The sequence below is a fragment of the Chelonia mydas genome, chromosome 3 (assembly GCF_015237465.2).
Source record: "Chelonia mydas isolate rCheMyd1 chromosome 3, rCheMyd1.pri.v2, whole genome shotgun sequence".
In the NCBI taxonomy this organism is placed as follows: Eukaryota; Metazoa; Chordata; order Testudines; family Cheloniidae; genus Chelonia; species Chelonia mydas.
This window is the reverse complement of record NC_057851.1, coordinates 122,122,852-122,143,750: the sequence shown is the minus strand read 5'-3', so window position 1 is coordinate 122,143,750 and position 20,899 is coordinate 122,122,852. Positions and strand designations below refer to the sequence as shown.

General features: G+C 41.0%; 1 protein-coding gene across 4 annotated transcripts in view; it reads left to right on the top strand.

Moving 5' to 3' along the window:
• Positions 1-20,899, top strand: part of RPS6KA2 (ribosomal protein S6 kinase A2) — a 468,026-nt gene that overhangs the window by 349,733 nt on the left and 97,394 nt on the right. For all 4 annotated transcript variants that reach the window (XR_006289668.1, XM_043543199.1, XM_007071080.4 and 1 more), the window contains 3 exons: positions 2,650-2,756; positions 13,045-13,082; positions 14,165-14,307. Coding sequence is in view for 3 of the 4 variants with exons in the window: in XM_043543199.1 (XP_043399134.1) it covers positions 2,650-2,756; positions 13,045-13,082; positions 14,165-14,307 (288 nt within the window). In the remaining variant the exon portion in view is untranslated. The remainder of the gene's footprint in view (positions 1-2,649; positions 2,757-13,044; positions 13,083-14,164; positions 14,308-20,899) is intronic.

The following is a 20,899-nucleotide window of genomic DNA, read 5'->3' as shown; positions in this document are numbered from 1 at the left end:
ATACAGCACCTTTTAGTCTGAATAGAACATTTCATACAGTCCTTATCCCACACTGCTTCCCAGAGTTAAATCCCCATAGATATATAGTTACATAATAAAAAATAGCAGAGGGGAGAAAACTGACAGAGAGAATGAGAGAGAAACGAGGAAATAATTGTTTTCAGATTAAATTTGAAAAGAGGGGGAGAGTCAATGAGGAGGACTGACACAGGACAGCTGCTGTTGGGGGCAGGGGCTGCCAGGGAGAAGGGTCTTGCACCAGTCACAGTGAGACAATATAAAAAAAAAACACCTGGTACGACAAAGTGGAGGGTGCAAATGCAGGGGGAGAGAGAGAGAGAGAGAGAGAGAAGGTGCATGTGAATAATGCAAGCCAAATTCTTAAAGCATTGCTCTCGCCTGAAAATTGGCTTTTTAAATTCACATAGAGCAATGACAGCAAATGGGGTTTTTTAAACATATTACACTATTTTAAATTCTAGATCGAATTTGGTTCTACCTAGCATCTGGTAGAGACAGTGGCAGAGGATGTTATTCCAGTGACATCATTGGCTGAGCTCGTCGGAGATTACAAGTCTCTGACCGAAGGGACTATTGCCAGTGGCATTACAAATCCCAAGGAGTTTAACCTGGGGCACATGGTAGCATGCTGGGTCTGGCTGCTGGAGAGAAGCAACAGCTAGCACTGGAGGTGGGGATTGGCACAGCTGTGAGACAGAACCCAAGGCACAGGGTGTGGCAGCTGTGCAAGCTAACTGGGCAACAAGAGATGTGATAGTACTGCAGAATGTGGATAGTACTGTCCCCTGCAGCAGCTGGTGGAAGTCTGAGTAGACCAAGAGACACCACCTTCTTTTGGTGCTAGCAGTTCTTCTCTCACCTGTCTCAGCTGTGTACCGGCTCCTCTCCCTGCTTCCTTGCTCCTGGAAAGGGCATCTCTCCTTGTCTCCATTCCCTTCCTTCCTCACAGGTTCCCATATATTCCTCTCCGCTCCCCTGCCCTCCTGGAGATGTGGTGAGAGCTGCTGCAGCCACCAAAGGAACAAGTCTGACCGTGACCATGAATTGAGCCACCAGCACCAGGAGGAAGACAACTCCTGGCTGGCTGCCAGGAATGTCTCTAGAAGACAGCATTATCCTACCTCCCCAAGTGATGCTTCAGAAGCAGCCAGCTGGGTAAACTGCAGCTGCTGCTCAGCTCCCTGAGTTCTGCCTCACAGCCAGTACCTGCAGTTGCCAAACCTTAGCAGTCAGGCTTCCCAGGGGTTTGCTGTCGCCCCAGGCTAGACTAGTGGGGGACACATGTCTGGTCCTGTAGGTGTTGTGCCTGTGCCTTTCACTGTGTTCTGTGTCTCACGTCACCAGGGTGAGGTCTGATAGCAAACGTATGTCTCAGCAGGTAAATAAAAGAGGAGCTTGTCATAACTAAGAGCCCAAGCCCACTGAAGTCAGTGGAAAAACTCCTATTGACTTCAGTGGGGTGTTTTTGTGATTGGGCCCTAAGTCTACACATGCTGCATATTCTGTTAATATTTTGGAACTAAGTATAAGTCATTTTATAAAACACATGGCATTTCAGTTCACTTTTAGACAAAATAGGTCCATATCTGAGCTTGTGGGAATTTGGGAACCACATGCCAATATTTTAGTAAACTAGGATATATGCCAGTACTAAGGGCCTGGCTGTGCACTGTTGACTTTTTGCCATTGACGTCAATAGACTATGGCTCAGCCAGGGGTGAAAGTAAGTCTAGTGACTTACCGGTACGGGGCTGGGCTGGGGCCGGCTCTGGCCCCCGGAAGCAGCGGGGCCTCGGGCAGAAGGGGTGGGGCTGGGGGAGGTCAGAGCCAGCCCTGGCCCACCCTGTACCAGCAAGTGCCTCCTTCCCCCTCCCCGGGATAACAGCAGCAGCTGGGGGCTCTGGCAGCGGTTTAAAGGGCCCTGGGCGGTAGCGGCGGCCGGAGCCCTGGGCCCTTTAAATCGTCCCCGGAGCCCCGCCACCGCTTCCCCAGGGCTCCGGCAGCAGGGCTCCGGGGACGGGGCTCCGGCCGCCACTACTGCCCCGGGCCCTTTAAATCGTCCTCGGAGCCTGCCGGAGCCCTGGGGAAGCAGCAGCGGGGCTCCAGGGATGATTTAAAGGGCCCAAGGCTCGGCCGCCGCTACCGCCCAGGGCCCTTTAAATCGCTGCCCCAACCCCACCGCCGCTACCCCAGGACTCTGGCAGCAATTTAAAGGGCTGGGGGCTCCAGCCGCTGCCGGGAGCCGCAGGCCCTTTAAATTGCGCCTGGGGAAGCCGATCCACCCCGGTATGGCATACCGGCTCTTGCCGGTACGCCGTATCAGCGAGTACCGGCTTACTTTCACTTCTGGGCTCAGTCCGGATTTATATTAGTATGTAATGTCAGCTGAACTGACCAAAAACAAGAATGAAAGCAGCATGATTTAAGGGAGAGGAAAATGTAGCTGAGTGAACAGAATTTTGTCATATAACCAGGAACACCTGATGAGGAGGGTTAATGTGAGTGCAGACAAATACTGACAAATTGAATCTGATATGATGGTCTTTCTTGCAATCCTGAGTTAGAGAATTCAAGTCAATCTGTTATCATAACAGTGATTAGACTTCTTCTTCTTTTCTTTCTGACTAGGTAATGTTTACCGAAGAGGATGTCAAGTTCTACTTAGCTGAGCTGGCCTTGGCTTTAGACCACCTCCATAGTCTTGGAATTATTTACAGGGATCTAAAACCAGAAAAGTAAGTTAAGGAGAATAAATTAACTGAAAACATATATATAAACCTTTTAAATCACTTCCTTGTTATATTATTAGTAAGTCACAAAATGCCAAAGAAAGTCCTTAGGTATCTTTTTCCTTATCTTATCTGAGTATTTGTAGCGTCCTCATAATCATATATCTGAGCATCTTCCCATCATTACTAGATTTTATCCTCAACACCCCTGTGCGGTAAATTTACCCAATTTACAGATGGGGAACTGAGGCACAGTGTTGATCAAGAGACTAGTGCAAGGTTATTCTAGAGGAGGACTGTGGTTGAGCCAGGAATTGCACTCTGGTCTCCTGAGTCTCAGCCCAGTGCCCTATCTATTCAACCAGCCTTCCTACCCTACCACTTCAGCATGATGTGACACAATATCTGCTATAGTCCAACATTATATAGTCAAACAGAGTGGGTGCCCTATTGCTTTTGACTGGATCAATTATCTCCGTTCAAAACAAGATATGGAATAAGGTCCCAGATGAGGTAAATCTAGAATAATGCCATTACTCTGGATTTGTACCATTTTAATGCAGATCAGATTTTGATCCTAAAGTTCTTTTCTCGATTTAAACCAGTTTACTTCTATTTGTAGCAGTGAATCAATATAAACTGGCCTTAATCCTGCTGGTTTACAAACTATTCAGTGATGTTAGCTAAATTTTGCCAAGAGTACTGGTAAATTTACTGTTTCTAAAATGCTAGTGTTCCCTTTTTTTTTCTTTGCTTTTTAAAAATATTTGTATTTACTACTGAAATAAAGCAAATGACACTCATAGTGAGATGACTGCGAGTCAGTTGATATTTTTTGTTGTTGCTCTGTTCCAGTTGACTTGTAGTTAGCATACATTGTTCCATGCCAATTTTAATAAAACGTGCTTCAACCTTTAAAAGTTATGAACCTTTTTAATGAAATACACAGGTTTGTTTAAAGGAGATTACAGTGTAGTGCAGAAACAGAGCCAGTCTGACTATCCTTTATGCTCCAAACTCTAAGAACATAGCAATATTCTTTCCCTTCATGCCATGCAATTTAAATAAATGCAATTATTTCTTCAGAGTGGTGTGTAATCAATTTCATACTTCTGAAGGAAAGAAGAAGCCAAGAATATTGGAAGCTTGATTTTGTAAGGAGTTGTGGACAGGAAGGTTGTTTATCCACAAATACGATACAAATTACATAACCTTCAAATTCAGTTTCATGTATATATTGCAGTCATTTTGACAAACCAGTAGATAATGACATGACTGAAACTATATGTCATTTACTCAAAAGACCATTTCACAAATTACTAAAAGTTCCAGTCATTTTTGGTTAAATGAAAATAAGAACCAGAAATTTATCAAGTGCAGAAAGTCACCCACTGAATTTAACATCTAAAGGAATAAATGTATCACTTTATTACCAAATATCAAATATAAAAGAACATCTGTCATCAGTAACAAGTGCCATATGTTTTTGTATCTCTATCTGCCAGGAACCCTTTTGATTTGACTTTGTTTTAATGCTTAGTTGATTCATGTTTGCTAGGCAATCACATACTGCATTCATGAGCACCATAGAAAAGCTAATAAATAAATAAAATAGTGTTTGTGATCTTTGATTCTGATTGCTCTAATTAAGAATCGTGCTAGTGTGCTCTACTTGATGATATTGTTTCTTTTGTTGGGGAATGGCACATTCTCCACTGCCTGTTGCTTTGACCAACCTGTGAAGTACTGAATCACTGCTAGAAAATAATCCTAATAAAAACCCATTTAAAAAGCTGAGTTACGGTGTAGTTAAGTTTGTAGGCACATGGCAGTGAAGTTGTGTTTAACAAACAAAAAAGTGAGAAATATAAGAAAGTCAGAGTTAATGGTAAAGTGACCACAAAAATGAGAACAGGCTCATTAGGCCCCTTAAAAGCCAAAATAGGCTGCCATGGGACTAATAGGCCTCCAAAGATTATATAAACTGAACTGGTTTTAGCAGTGTTGGGAGCCATAATGTAGAGAGCCCACTAGCTGCTAATGCTGTTATTCATCTTCATGTCACCTAATCCTGCTGATAGTAAACCTAGTAAACATGGTGCTCAAAAAACCAGTGTTGGTAGCCCATTTACACTAGGGCTCCCGCTGGTGCAAACATCAATGGAGCTGAACCAGTGTTAGATAGGCCCTCTGTTGTCTTTATAGTACTATCCAGTCAAAAAGCTGAGATACAAATACATCTCAGAATTGCACCCTCAAAAGAGCGAAATTAAAAGATCATTGGTAAGGTTGCAAAGTCAAGTACTCAAAAGTTAGGAAATGCCAGAATTAAGATTCCCTATGCAATCTTTATTCCAACCCCTTGCGTGTATACATTATGATACAGTTTTTAATTACATGATCACCTATTATTTTTCCATAGGATCCCTCCCTCATTCAGTGCAGTCACCCCACTCCATTTTTCTCTCCAGATTCCAGTCTGCTTGCACAGGTAGTCCCAGTTTCGTTCCCTAGCTCCCAGTCTCTCCCCCCCCCCCCCAGTTTCCCCCCCTCCTCCCAGGTTACTTGTCATAATCTACTCCTCCCACAGGTCTGCCTCATATCTCCTCAGGTCACCTTTGCATTTGAATAAAGCAACTTCCTCCTCCCTGGTGCCTGGGCCCAGCCAGGGGGCTGGAGTGTCACTGAGAGCATAGGAGCACTAGGCTCTCTTCTTTCCACTCAGATGCCCAGACCCCGCACAACCCACAGCAGCCCATAATTTCAATTTTAGGGAAGGTCCTGCTCAATCCCAGAGCATGCTCAGTGCAGACGGAATCTTCTGGGAGTTTAGCTGTTAAAATTCTGAATATGTTCAAGTTGCACTTTTTTTCAAAGGCATGTAACTTGGCCAAACTTGGGCAGATTTTCATCGAGATGGCAAAATGAACATCCCTGACACAAAGGCTATCCCCTGCCAAATTTCAAGTGCCTGCTCCAAAGCATGGGGACGCTAGAGCTTTTTACACACAAAAGGTTGCTTTAATTTTTTAACATGAGGAAAACAACATATTTTTTCCTAGCTTCATTCTTGTAAATGGATGAACTGTTTTAGATTAAATTTTGTCCTCCCCCGTTCCCCCCAAAATATTCAACCTGAGGCAGACACCCAGCATGGAAAATTTTAGCCCAAACACTTGAAGTTTGGCAAAGATTATAAATAACTGGAAACAGGGTCTTATAATGGGATGTCAGCAACTTTAATAATAGGCAGTGCTACCAATTCAGTCTATAATAAATGACTCTGAACACATAGTAAATAAAGCTATACAAAGGAATCCTTCTAATTACATTGGTGTAGCTAAGGGCTTGTCTACACACAAATGTTCGTACTGCTTTAACTATACCTGGACTGTGGGTTCAGAAAAACGGCCAAGCTGAGGGCTGCCGTGAAGCTCCAAGGCGAGTAAATCCGCCAATAAGCGCTAGACCCACCAAGGTAGAGCAGGAACTTTGTCACACTATGTTCACATTAGAAGGTGTACTGGTATAAGTATATGGGTAAAAAATCACACTCCTAACCACAATAGTTATACCATTACAATAACTGTGTGTAGACCAAACCTAGGAGAGGATGGCATGAATGCTTGTGGTTTCATCAGAACTTTATGAAGCCCTATTGGCTGATCTGATCCAAAACATTAAAGAAAAAGAGACAAGTTAGAAAAGAATAGTTAATTGTTAGAAAGATTTTATATGTAAGCTACATTAGGAGATATTTATCTTTCAAAGTGTTATTTTTGAGTTGTCTTTTTTTACATTAACTTGGTTCAAACCACATGTGAGAGTGCTGAATGCATCTAATATTTCAGAAATAATCAAGCAAAACTGCAATACAGATACCAAGAGCATCATATCTCTCTGTAGATCCCCTAGCAAAGTGCTGAGTGCAACACTGGCTTGATGGTTTACATCACATCATAAAAGCTCAGACAAGCCTGACTTTCCAACTGCCCCATGTACTGTTTTATATATATAAAGTCTTTTAAGGCGATGATTTACTAGTAAATATTAGTTTCAACTGTAAACATCTGGAATATTTTTTTAACTTTCTATTCTTGCTATCAATAAAGAATTACTGGATACCATTTTTAGATACTGTTAGGGTGGTCACTCTTTAAAACTTTCTGTTTTGCCTTAGATTACCTGATAATATAACCATAATATTAGCAATGTTCCCTTTACTTCTCTATGTTCCTCATACAAATATCTAGAGAAAATTGCAAATACTGAGTTAGTGTTATTAACCATCTATTAATCACGACTGACAAGTTTTTAAGTGCAACTTCTGCACACCAGGAAGTATTGTGATGCTGAGAACTAGAGGATCTAATCTAAATAGCCAAAAATTGGTCTTTCTCAGTCCCGTTGAAACCAGTGGAATTATTTGTGCAGTAAAGTATGATTCAATGTAAGAATGGCAGAATTGATCCCTTAAAGGCCGCCATTAAATGCCGGAAAAACATACACAGTTCATGAAACCCGTACATGAAAATGTATGTTTGTATTGATGGTGTGGGTAAAGTAGTATGAAGGATTTGGGAGAGTAGTTCTACCTCCTACCAAGAAGTCATAGGTAATTTTCTTCCTTTTGTGGTGCAAAGGACCAAATTCATACTTGATGTAATTCTGTTGTAACTCTTCATTGTCTTCATTGAACGTACTGGAGTTACATAACGAATGAATTTGGATGAACAATCTGCAGTGCTGCGGTTGGGTGACATGATGCAAATATTGTACCACAATAAACACACAATACAATGTGATGACATCCTAAATTTGTGAACGTCTCCTGTTTTATGAAGATATTTTGATCTCTGGAGCTGTGAGGAACTTTCATAACAAAACCTGCAACCAGATGAAACTCAAATGTTGTTTCAGATTTTCTTAGCAACCAGAACGTCTGGCCAAGTTTGCTGAAAAGCATAAAATCTAGGTTACATTTCATGAAAGCCTGACCTAAGTATGGAGTAAATCTGACCAAAATCATGAAAACTTCGAATAGTTCCACATGAGTTTGGCACCAGGCCAAATTTGGTAGTTTTGGCTGAGTTTCATTCTGCATTCAGGTTTGTTTGAACCTAAAGCTCAAAGTGAAGCCTGGAAGACATGGATCAGAACTAAAAAACAGATACAGAAATTGCTAAGTGTCACAGACAGAATCATTTTAGTATTGATTTGAGATATTCAGTAATGTCACTATCCAGTGGGAAGGATTTTTTGTGTTTAAGATTCAGCTGTGGACTTCAGCTGTCGGTTGTAATCCCAGCTCTACTGCAAACATCCTGTGTGACCTTGGGCATGTCTCTCTACTGTCCCTGTCTTAGTTTCCCCATCTGTAAAATAGAGATCTGTATTCTCCCCGGACTCAGGGCCTGATCCAATGAAGGGCAATAGGCATTGGTTCAGGCTGTCAACGATTAAATTCATTGTTTGTGTTTTAAGATCTTAAAATGGAAATTACGAGAGAAGTGCAAATTGTTGTTGTTATTATTATTATTATTATTACTAATTGTGAAATATAGAATGTGAAGAGCCTCAGTTTTACACAGACGCTTTCTAACCTTACGTTGAAAAAATAATTATGCATAAGTAGAATATAGAGAAGTTCCATCTTAGGGTTTTGTGATACCATTGGTGTCCTCAGTGGAATTATAACCTAGTATAACTTGCTGATCTGTTCTTCCTTTTCCATTGTTATAATTTCAAACCATTGAATTGGAAGAAAGATTATTTTTTTCCATGCCTGAATCATATTAACAATGTCTGATTTCTTTTTTTTTTCCCCCTCCCCCTGAAAACAAAAGTAGTGTAGTTCAGTTTTGTGCATCTCATATGCAGTAGCTGAAATAATTGTGATTGTCACAATAGAGCTTTCTGTTAATGATAGAGTAGAGTAAAAAGGAACTGTAAAAAGAATAAAACATAAAGAGACAAGACAGGAAGAATGATCGAAGAAGAGGTATGTTTCCACAATTACTGGTGAAGTTTACTAAATGCCAGTCGTTTCAGTCAGGATAATTAGTCGTGGATACAGTGGCTGCTTCACTAATCTTAAATTGATTCATTGCAATAATGAGCATGTTTTCCCCTCCAATTAGTAGCTCATTTTCCTTTTTTCCCTCCAGTGTAATTTTTGGTTCATAAATATGGAGTTCTGTATATTTTATACATTGTAAGGGGACAAATTACTCTGTGTGCATACATGCATCCATCCATACACTCCCTCCCCATTTTGTCCTTGGGCAAGTATAAGCTGCAAATGTAAGTGACAGAAGTGTAAGCTTGCCTAAGGACAAAAATGTAGCACTCAGTGGAGTTTGTAGCCTGCTAAATACAAAGAAAATGGAGCGGGAACGCTGAACATGACTTATCCCCTCGGTGGAGGTATTAGTGGTCATGCAACAGGGACAGGAGCATAGTCGAATCAAATGTGTGGAGCCTGATGCAGGGAATCTCATCTCCTGCATTGCAAACAAAAATTCTTTCTAATCTCATCTGTCTAGACCCTCCTTGCGATAGGGTCTGAGTGTCTCCCAAAAGATTGCAACATTCTTTTTCTCTTTCTCCCACTCTCTATACAGTATATAGTGCTTTGATGTGTGTGTTCATTTTTATTAATGAATCCATGAGAATAAGGGTCCTATTGTCAGAAAGCCCACTGCATGTTTTTAGGCCCCTTTCACTCTTGGCAATACAGCTAGCCTGATTACAAATTAGCTTCAGTCCATTGCTGTGAACTACTCAAGGAGGATAGGGATGTAGAATGCATGGTTCAGAAGTTAATGCTGCAAAAAGCAGCATTCTTTTCCAGTGGGAAATAAACTATTTATAGGATGGATGATTCACGGGAGAATTCAATGGATGCTTTGCAGCTCTGCTCTGTGCCTAGCTGGCAATTCCCTGGAATTACTGCAGAACCGCAATCTTACATTGTTATCAGAAGCCTTCCCCTGGGTTTGGGAGTGAAGAAGAGTCATCACTGTGTGCCCTTCTACACTTCCAGGGTCAAAACTGTGTGATTACCACATGTTTGCTCCTGCTGCCCCTTTCTGACCTGACTGGCTAGTCAAAGTTCAGGGCTCTGTGGATGTTCCAGGTGGGAGGAGAAATTGGTAAGAGCCAGGTATTTGTTTGATGCAATCTTGTTTATTTACAAGGAAAGTATAAAGTCCTGTGTCTCTGAATGCAGAAGGAATCAAGACAAAAGAAGCAGTTCCTTAGCTTACCAGCCCCCCAAGCCTCTTTAGCCAACACCAGTGCCAAAAGCTCTTTCTATGGCTTTTTCCAGGGTCACACTATGCTCACTATGCATCCGATGAAGTGAGCTGTAGCTCACGAAAGCTTATGCTCAAATAAATTTGTTAGTCTCTAAGGTTCCACAAGTACTCCTTTTCTTTTTGCGGATATAGACTAACACGGCTGCTACTCTGAAACCTGTCACTATGCTCACAGGCTCTTGTTTGCCTTTTTCTTGTTTCCTTTCCTCTGCCTCTCTCTCTGTTCTGATCCGTGACCTCAGTAGCTGTGTGTTCTCTCACACTCCCAGGAACACCTACCCAAAACAAATCTCAACAAACCCACTCCTGGGCAGGTTTACGCATGCCTTTTGTCTTAGGTGGGGCTTATGTTTGCAGTGATGGTAACTGAAGGATGAGTTTATACCTATCAGCCTGGGAAGGGAGGGTTAGCCCAACCCATAACAAGGTTTCACACCCAGCTCCTGACACTGGCCTCCAAACCACATGGGTCAGGGGAGCCTAAAACTCTATCTTCCTCAGTGTAATCCTCTTGTTGAGGGAAGATTATCACTAGTCCATATTTAAACATGTCTGTTACATGGCTAGTGCGTAAAAATCATGCTTCCTCAGGAAGGTGGGAGGGGATAGAAAAGAAGAAGCTTTACTTATTGAACAATAATAGTGACTCAGCTGTCAGCTTTGATGTTGAATTATACTTGATAATAGTCTGTTCCCAGCCTACAAATGGATTACAGATGATCATCTGTTTAATTATGTTTCAGTGCAAAGACAACATTTTCTGAAAGTATATGCTAATGTACCAGTTTTGCTTCTATTATGTTTTCTTTTAATTATATGTATTATGATGATCTGAATGTCTGAGAGGATGGGAATATAAAGAGAGACAATGTGATTGACTACTAGCTTTCCATATTTAATCTTTTTGTTGATTAAAGGAGTGCTGACCACATTAGGATGACAAAATTAATATCCTTAAAAGTTACTGAATCACAATATTGTCTCAACATTCTTTCTTGTTTCCGCAAAAACTAAAGGTGATTTTTTGCTGGCTGCCTTAATGTTTCATGTCAGAATGCTTCTCTGAAAACAGCAAATGTTGGCCTGGAGCAAATATATGAAAACATGAGGTTATAACTCCAAGATTGCATTTTTAACATTTGTTACTAAAAAAAACCTGCTTATAATAGTGGGGAAAGTGAAAATGTCTCCCCATTATCAAAATCACACTACAAATCAGTAGAATCTCTATTTTTTCCACACAAATATTTTTGAATAGTGAAATATATCACAATCACATAACGAGAAATTACATCACTGAAAGAGAGCTGCCTTCAGGGCTGAAAAAATATATTCAGCAGTGCACAGAAACACTACAGAATAGTTCAGGGCAAAAAGTAAAGAATTGTATCAGATCCAATAGGTATGGTAAGGAAATTTAGGTGGGTAAAATGCAATTACCCATGCTGGAATTTGACCAGGTGACTAGGGTTAACATCTCTACTGTTCTGAAAAGTGCAGTAGAATCTTTTTATGGACCACAAGCAGTCAGGAGATAAGAGTTAGGTTTTCTTCAACACATAAATCAGCAATTAGATTAAATACTCCATACTACTGTTTTCATATGATAAAAATAATTTATAAAGTGAATACCTAAATAAATCCCTTGTGCAGCATGCTCCTTCAAGAGCGCAGCATTTATTTACTGAGTCTGGGACAGATAATTCATTTGCATTTGTAGATATCCACAGTCTCACTACCATGGTTTTACTATGTTCCCTAACCAGTGAGGTCGCTCTGCCATCACCTTTCAATCTTTTATGGGTGCTAAGTTAAACTTAACTCAGAAAATAAAAATGTATTTACTTCTACTATTAAAAATGAAATACATCAAAATAAACAATATTCATGGGCTAATTTAAGCTGATATAAGCATGGAAATTCAACATAATTACTCACAGCATGACCGGATCATGGCCTCTGGAGTTAAATTTCACTGGAAGGGACCTAGGGAGATGAGAACTGTGTAATCCTCCCTTGTGGCTGTATTACCTTTTCAGCAGATTTCCCATTGGGTGTTGGAGGTGGAAAGGGGACAACACTCCCTCCCTCCAACATCTCATTTCTGGGCCACCCCCTCATGCTTCTCCATTCACTGAATCCTGGATGTATAAGAGTGCTCCAACTGATCCAAGGCAAGGTGGTGCCATGCAGTTGGTTCAACCTTCTGCATGCAGATCTAAGAGGTATCACCTCATTCTTTTCTTAACCTGTCACATTGTGCCTATTGGTTCACAGGCCTACCTAATAGGTGGCTGACACTTAAAGTCTATGTGATAAAATTAACTTCTCTTCTGAGATTGCTGCAACACTGAGCCATCCCGGGGAGTTGTGAACAGAATGGCAGCCTTAAATCTAACTTGCATTATTTGTTTGTTTTTTGTTTGACCCTTGATGATGATAATACACTGTAAAAATGTGTGTAGCCCACTCTCAGAGAAACCTCTGGTCTTCAAGAGTGTAAGAGTCCACTTATTTCTCCCTTTTAAGACTCTGTAGATCACTTTGCAACCAAAGAGCCTTGGGTTCTCTGTGCACCTTTCTCTCCTTTCCTTCAAGAGCAGTGAAAGCTCTGTGACTTTTGTTGCTGAAAGCAGACACCCTGCAGTCAACTCCCTTCCTTCAAACACTGGGTCTCAGATCATGTGTCTGGGCAGTCCCAACCAAACATTCAAATCATGCAATTGGCTGCCTTGGTATGTCAGTCAGGCTGATTATCCAGCCTGCACAGACTGTTCGTGTCTCATGCATATAGGTATGTAGACCTTTGGGCTTCTGGGGATCTTTCTCTTCTCTGGAGTCTCTAAGAAGGAGGCGGGCTACATGTATATTTAATTTGTATATATTTCCTCTCTTCCACCATTTTTTATTCTTTATTGTTAAATGTACTACGTATCTTTATAATCCTTCTATGTTTTTTGCCTTTTCCCTTCCAGCATCCTCCTAGATGAAGAGGGTCACATTAAGATTACAGGTGTGTAAAGAACAGCATTTGATCACTGAAACTTAATCTCTATAAGCTTGCCAATGTACTGCATTGGTTTCCATGCATCAAGCTGTGATCTTGGGTCAGTAGCTAGAAGGATACTGGGGGGAGGGATAGCTCAGTGGTTTGAGCATTGGCCTGCTAAACCCAGGGTTGTGAGTTCAATCCTTGAGGGGGCCATTTAGGGATCTGGGGCAAAAATTGGGGATTGGTCCTGTTTTGAGCAGGGGGTTGGACTAGATGACCTTCTGAGGTCCCTTCCAACCCTGATATTCTATGATTCTAAGGAAGTTGGTAGAGAAAACCTAGAGGCTGCAGGAAGTGGGATTGATGATTCAGTAGCTGACATTATTCCCTCTGGTCATTGCTGAGCCATTGGCCTGGTGTAGTGTAAGGGCTCTCTGCATGCAGGAAGTACCATTTTTCAGATAAAATTGGGCTCCTGACTGTGGCTTCCAGCTCCAGACTTCTAACCAAAGAGTCCTTGCAACCGCATACCCTTCTGGCATGGCTTCTAGCTTCAGATTAGACTGCAACCAAAAGATGCCTAGAATGGACATCCCTGTGTTGCCTTGGAGCTGAGGTGTGGGCATCACTGCATGCTTGTCCACTTGTGATGATTAGAAATTCCATGGTACTTTTTGTAAGAATTGGGTGTTAACTCCAATGTCCTGTGCAAATTCCAGCTGGTGTATAAGTATTCTGCTTATCCAGATTACCTCTGCCATCTCAGGGACGTATCTTCAGAAGTGTGTGGAAAAATGCATGTGTCCAACTTCAGGGTACAAAACCCTACATGCAAGCAGGGAATTTTGTTCGCATATAGCCACATGCAAATGCAGCTTCCAACTTCTGAGTATGTTGTGGTGCTTATGTGCACATAAACTGCACATTACGTGAATGTGCACTTCTGTAAATATTCAATTTTCAGTTGGATTCGGTATGCTGTATCTCTGTGGTAAACTGTTGGGTTTCATTTGAATGAAAAATGCTGTTTAAATGTGAGATAGTGTTTATAATCATAAACCAAGATCTGACAAGAGTTCTATCTATTTACAAAATGTACCTAGATTTTGGCCTGAGCAAGGAGGCCATTGACCATGACAAGAGAGCCTATTCATTCTGTGGGACAATAGAGTACATGGCCCCAGAAGTGGTCAACCGGCGAGGACACACTCAGAGTGCAGACTGGTGGTCCTTTGGTGTGCTAATGGTAAGGGTGAATTATGTTTCTTTTTTCATTCTTTTGGCAGCTATTTGGATATTTCAGGCTAAGAAGGCTCACTTTCAGCAATTAATGGACTGGTAGTAAGGAGGACATAAATGGGTGATGATTGCTTTGATCGTTCACATGGCATCAGCAGTAGGAAAATAATTACTTCTGACATTATATGAGATGACATATGGCCACTAATTTCTCACTCCCTCATTCCAATTCTCTCATAAGCTGGCTGTTATAATTGATTGCCATGAGTCATGATAACCTTATTCCAAAGAGAGAGGCCGAACAAGTTTAGAAAAATACAATCACCCCAGGAATAAGCAGGATCACTGTTTTGTTATTTGAGTTCTTGGTTCTTGAATGGAAGCAATTCCCCATGTGGCATCTGTCTGTAGGATGTCGCTGATCTCTTAGAGAAACCCGGGGAGGTTCTCCACCTCTGCAGCATTTAATATAAAGTGAAACCTCTTTGGGAAAGTCTGAGGAGAGATTCAGATTCACATGCTCTTGTGTTCAATGGCTAACAATATTTTCAGAGGCTGTTTCTTCATAAAGGCCTGAGATTAAGCTCCCAGTATGAGCAGATTTTGTTAAATTCACCTTCAGAGAACCAAAACTCCCCTAGCCAATACTGACTGACATTTAACGACACACATTATTTATTATTTTTTAATCATAGACAATCTGATCCGTTTAATATGAGACTCAAATTCCATAGTCCCTCCCTAGAAGAGTTGCAGCTTGCTTAGACTGTAAACTCCATGGGGCAGGGACTGTCTTTTTGTTCTATGTTTATACAACACCCAGCACAAATGGGGTCCTGATCCATGAGTAGGGTTCTTAGGTGATACAGTAGTATAAATAATAATAAGCAAGACAGGTACAGGTGTGAAGTAGGCCAAATTCACCAAGAAACCCAGAGGTGGACATAACTAGGAGTTGTATTTTAGCTAGTATTATTTACTCTTTACAGTATTAATTTGGTTGCATCAGCCCCTATTTGAAGGAGGTGTGGAGTAGGAAATGAATATAACAGTGGTGGTTAAATTCTATTTTCTGCAGCTTTAGGAATACTTCCTTAGAACCAGTGGTAATGTCAGCGATGTTTCTCATGACCATGGCTCTAGTGAGGACTGGAGGGTGGGCAAAGTAGGGGGACAGCTTCTTCTGTCCTGTCCACCTCCCCTGAGCATGTGCTATTGTCTTTGCCCTTGACTTCCTCCTGAAACCTTGGCAAACATCTGTGTTTTTTGTTTTTATATATAAAGAACTCATTTTTAGAGGGCATCTTGGCTGTTTCATTTCACCTCAGTAGTTCATGAGCAGCTGTGCTTCCCCTTCAGTTGTCTTCTTGACATCAGTAAAACTCACCATTGTGCAAGGAACCATATCTCCTGGCCCAACTCTAGCACCACCTGACAGTGGATTTTCTGCATGGTTTTTGCTAGTGGTCACTGGGATTCTCTTCAGACCCTTAATTTTCTGCCTCCTAAAAAGGCAAACATAATTTTGAAACAGTTGTCATCTTCTTCACTCTTGCTCTCCTGTCACTTGTCTGACTATGACCATGTTTGTATCTTTGCTTTGTGTGCTGAGTGTTTGCTGAAGGGCAAAGTATGTGGAACAGGGCATTTTAGGGCAAAGTATGTGGAACAGATTTTTAAAATAATTGCTCCTCACAGAGAAAAAGCCATTATAAATAGATCCCAGCTACTTTTATAGTATCGGGTACCTTTTGGCCTAGTCATGTCCTTTCAGAGAGCCCAGTCATTTATTAATTAAGGCATGTCTGTGCCACCTACCCTGGTGTATGATACCATTGTGTGGTATAAATTGGCACAGAGGAGGGACACTGGTTCACCCCAACTTCATTGACATCCATTTCTTAAAATTCATTGCTCTGGATCAATTGTGTGAGGATCACTTTTTCTCTCCATTACTGCTTAACTTTTAATAGTTATGGTCTTTATACAAATTGGTTTTGGACCAATTTAAATAGGATCAACTATAAAAAAGCTACCTTTAAAGACATCTGCAGTTGACTCCAACTTATTTGAGCTACTGCAATTTTTGTAATTTAAGATCATGTTCTTGTTCCTTTCCAGAATCATTCATTTTGTCATACAAAAAAATCTCAGACCAATTGCATAGAAGCACCAAGAACACTCCTGGACCACTTTTTCCTTCTGCTTCTACTTAGGTTTCTTCCCACCAACAAAACAGTGGAATCTGTTTATAGTCAATTTGGATATAATGAAGTGGTGTCAAAAACCCCAAATTGGGTTCGTGCCTTTCTATGGACTTTTACGCTCTTTACACTGAAGTTTCACTTTCGTATAAGTAGGTCATTGTGGTGTTACAACGGAGCTGTGCAGACAGAAGGATGTTCTGAGGGCTTGCCACCTCCTCCTCTGCTCTTCTTTGGGGTGAAGCAGATAGGAGCAGAAAGGAAGCTGACACTACCCCTTGTGATGAGGGATAAGGAAAAATCACTAGCTACCACTGCTTCACACTTGGTGTGAAGCTATGGTCCTCCAGAGATCACCCTTTGCCCACAGAGACCCGTGTCTCTACAGCGGGGGTGGAGCAGAGTGGATCTTTCCACAGAATGACCCTCTTCTCACAGAGTGAAACTCAGCTCCTAGTGAAGTTGTTTTGTGGTGATGGACAATTTTTATTTTAACCTACCAGAGCAGCTCCACTATATGTGAATCAGTTACATAGAACTGTCTGTGTCACCTCATCATTGTACTGCTATCTCTTGCACTTTGTTTCAATGTTTTTATTATTATTGCATCAATAGTTTACTAGCCACTTTACAAACGAATATGAAGACAACGTCACTTTCCCGAAGAGTTTACAATCTAACTAGACAGGGTGTCACCAAAGAAAGAGGGAATGCAAGGCAACAAAAAATCAGTGTAAAATTTAATGTTTATTACCTGCACCACTGAACAAACTGGTTAATGCCAATTAATCCAAAATTAACTCTGGTGATTTGTATCCTGAATTTCAGAGGTGCCGAATGTTCATCTTTCTACTGACTTGAGTGTAAGTTGTGGGTGCTTAGCACCTCTGAAAAAGAGGTCATTGATGATGATATCTAGATCAGTGAAATGAAGGCTTCTGTCTTACTAGTATATACTAAACCTTCCAAGGTATTTTATTACATACTTATTTTTTGAGCATACTTTTCATGAAATGCTTCCACTAAAGGAAAATTCATTATTGATATATTTGCCACATATGATGTCACTCTTTCTTCCTTGTATTAATTTGTGTCTCCTTTGCATCATCATTATAGTGCTCAGTATTCTTAATCTTTTTTCTCCATTTCATTCTCTCCTACTCCCCTCCTCAGTGACTTAATATATTGGAAAAAATAATGGAATACAGATAGAGGTAGTAAAATCATCTTAACTGTAAGCTGATCCTTAAGCCTTTGAGTGCTGCCAGAGACACCTCAGAGAAAAAAAAGCTTTAATCACTTTAACCTTTTTTCCTTTTAATCATTAACTGATTGAAGCAGTAAAAAGGGATTTCTATATGCAAAAAGTATAGGAGGATATCTGCTGCTAGCATTTTCCTCTTTTTGTATCTCCTTATGTAGTATTTTCCTTGAACTGTAACTAACATACTCTGGTGGAGAAGCTGTTCTTAAGATAAACTAAAGATCAGAAAGAATTAAGTGATATCCAGATATTGGTTAGAATTTACCGCAAAGCAATTTGCAATATGTTGTCAAATTCACATGAAAAATAGACTAGTTGGAGGCATATACATACCTTGATGGAAAATGTATGTAAGTGTATTATTCATATCCAAAATCTTGATTAATATGGTAAGAAATATGTTCCCTGCAGTAAGTTCTAAATTATAGTGATAAAATGGTATTTACCCTAGCAATGAGACCAGTCATCAAATAGTGATACTCCCTTGTCTCCTTTTATACCATTTGCTTCAATTCATAATATAGAGCAACAGCATAAAGAGGAAAAGAATTATAAGCCATTTTAAGGGCTTGTTCTCTTGAGCCACAATGCAAGATCCAAGCACATAAAATGTAGATCAAAGGATCAGAATGGATTGGGTAAAAAGAGATCAAAGACTTGGCCCAAAAATAGGGATCTCTGAGATGGGTCAGTGGTTGCCAAGGGAATATTGTAATTTTCTATCTAAACAAGCTGTTCAAGCTCTAGTGTGTTGTTGCCACTTTATATAGTACTGTAAATGGATGTGGGCTTGTCTCGAGCAAAGCAGATCTTACAATGTTGAGGGATTAATCTTCTGAGGTGCTAAGCTCCCTCAGCAACCACTGACATCAATAGGAGGTGAGGGTACTCAGCACCTCCCAGGAACTGGCCCTAAATTATCAAAGCAAATAAGCCCTGGGACAACAGTGCAAGTAAGGGAGAGCAATGGGATCGGTGACGGTGAAAAATGGGACGAAGGAATGCTGGAAGCGGTGGGATATAAAGGAGCAGAGAGAGAGTGGTCTGTTGAGGAGAACAACAGCCCATGACAAGTGTAGGTAGGGGCAGCAAGACTGAAGGTGCAAAGTTTTTTGTTAAGAACTAATGAAATTCTGTCAGTGGGCATTAGCAGTGCCACCCTGTTAACACGGAAACAAACGTTGTTTTTGGATCAATACCAATAGAAAGGCTTGTGCTCTGAGTTCAGGCTGGAGGCTAGTAATTCATGAGTTCTGATCTTGTTCTGGGTCCTTGGACATGTAAGAAGGAAGGTCTCTTCTTCAGATTTCACAGGTGTAAAACGGAGAACAGGGACAGATTCTCCAGTCTGCTTTACATGGCACAAACAGAACTTAGAGCATCCAGAGATTGTCTCATGTAAGAGGAGGCAGGGGGCCTGGTAGCGAGGGGGTGAGAAGATGAGACATGAGGGACCTTATGCCCATGGCAGATGTTATTTTACACCAGGACCAGTTGTCTGAGACTGGAGACCAGCTCCCCATCAGCCTCTTCTCTTAAGCACAGTGGAGAATCAAGCTAAATAATATTTAGTCTCCCACCTCATGGAAGTGTTGTACGGTTTCATCTAAGTTTGTCAAGTGCTTTGAAGCTGAAGTCCCCCAGTGTAAAATATTGTTGTTGTTGTCACGCTGTCTGGAGTGGCTCATGACCGAGAATACCAACCTCAGTACAGACTGCCAAAAGCAGGGCAGACACCCCAAACTGGTCGTATGTTCTATAATTAGATTTCACCAACCCAGTTCCAAATGTGAACTTCTGGATCACTGTAACAGTCTTACCATGTAGTCCCAGACAGTCCCCTTAGGCACTCCAGCCTATCTTGCCATGCAGGCAAGCTGGACTTAGTGATAATTGGTCACTTACACCAAAAATCACAAAATATTCAGGTTGCTCCCAGTCCCAAGAGGCCAGTCACTTACCCCAGGTCAATTTGTACCCTAGATCTCATACAAAAGAGAACACTGGTAGCCAATCCCATAGTAAATTAATTAAGGATTTATTAACTAGGAAAAAGAAATGAGAGAGTTTTTTTACGAGTTAAAACAGGTAGTATATATACACAAATGAGTTCAGTGTATTGTTCCAAAAGGTGACAGAAATGTAGTAATCTGTCAGCACTGAATGTCTTTTTAGAGCTAACTCAGGTTGACCCTGGGGAATCTCAGTTTTTTTTGTTTCTTAGCTCCAGCCCTTGCAAGAGTTCAAATAGCAAAGAGATAATCTTCATGTCCGCTATCTTTATTTCCCTCTTTCTGAATTCAAGCTGATGGGATGTGCTTTCTTGCATCTAGCACTTTTGTGGGTATAAGAGGGCCATTAAACCAATCTGTGCATTGGGATGTTCCACATGGGCCCATTTAGCCTTGATAGTCCTTCTGCATGGGCAGGGGAACCACTTTTCCTGCCTTGGTTGACAAGTTCAGAGCAGGCATTTTTACAATTTTAAACCAAAATTTATATACTACTTTATAGCACGGGGTACAGACATGACAAGTAAGATTATTGCATGCAGCAACTTACAAGCATTTTATAGAGATTAAACACATTCTTACAAGTTTAACTACCGTCTTGACCAATATTAACATACAGGTGAGCTGGTCTGGTTTCCAGCTATGAATTTGGCTCAGCTGACACCTACAGCCTTAGCAAGAGCTGGCACCTGGTTTACCTGTATCACAATCATCATTGTTGTCATAATAAAAATGATCTTAACTGACAAGGTCTATATCCTGGTCTCTTTGAAATCAATGAGGGTTTTGCCATTGACTTTTGTGAGACCAGTACTTGCCTTACTTAGTACCAATAGCCTGTCTGAGTCTTTGATGGTAGAACTTTGTAAATCAAAAATCCTGCTGTATCCTGCTGTATTTATGATCATGTAAATACCACAGTTTGCCAATCAACGTGTCAGAATTAGCTTAAGGTAGTATAGTATGTGTCCATAGGAATGGGAATACCAGATGAGAGCATACCTCCATCTTGTATCTTGGCTCCAATATCCTGCTCTACACACCTAGCATCAATCGTTGATGCTCTTTTAGTAAATGATGGTACCTGGTGTGAGCCTACTTATAAATTTGTTCAGAGGG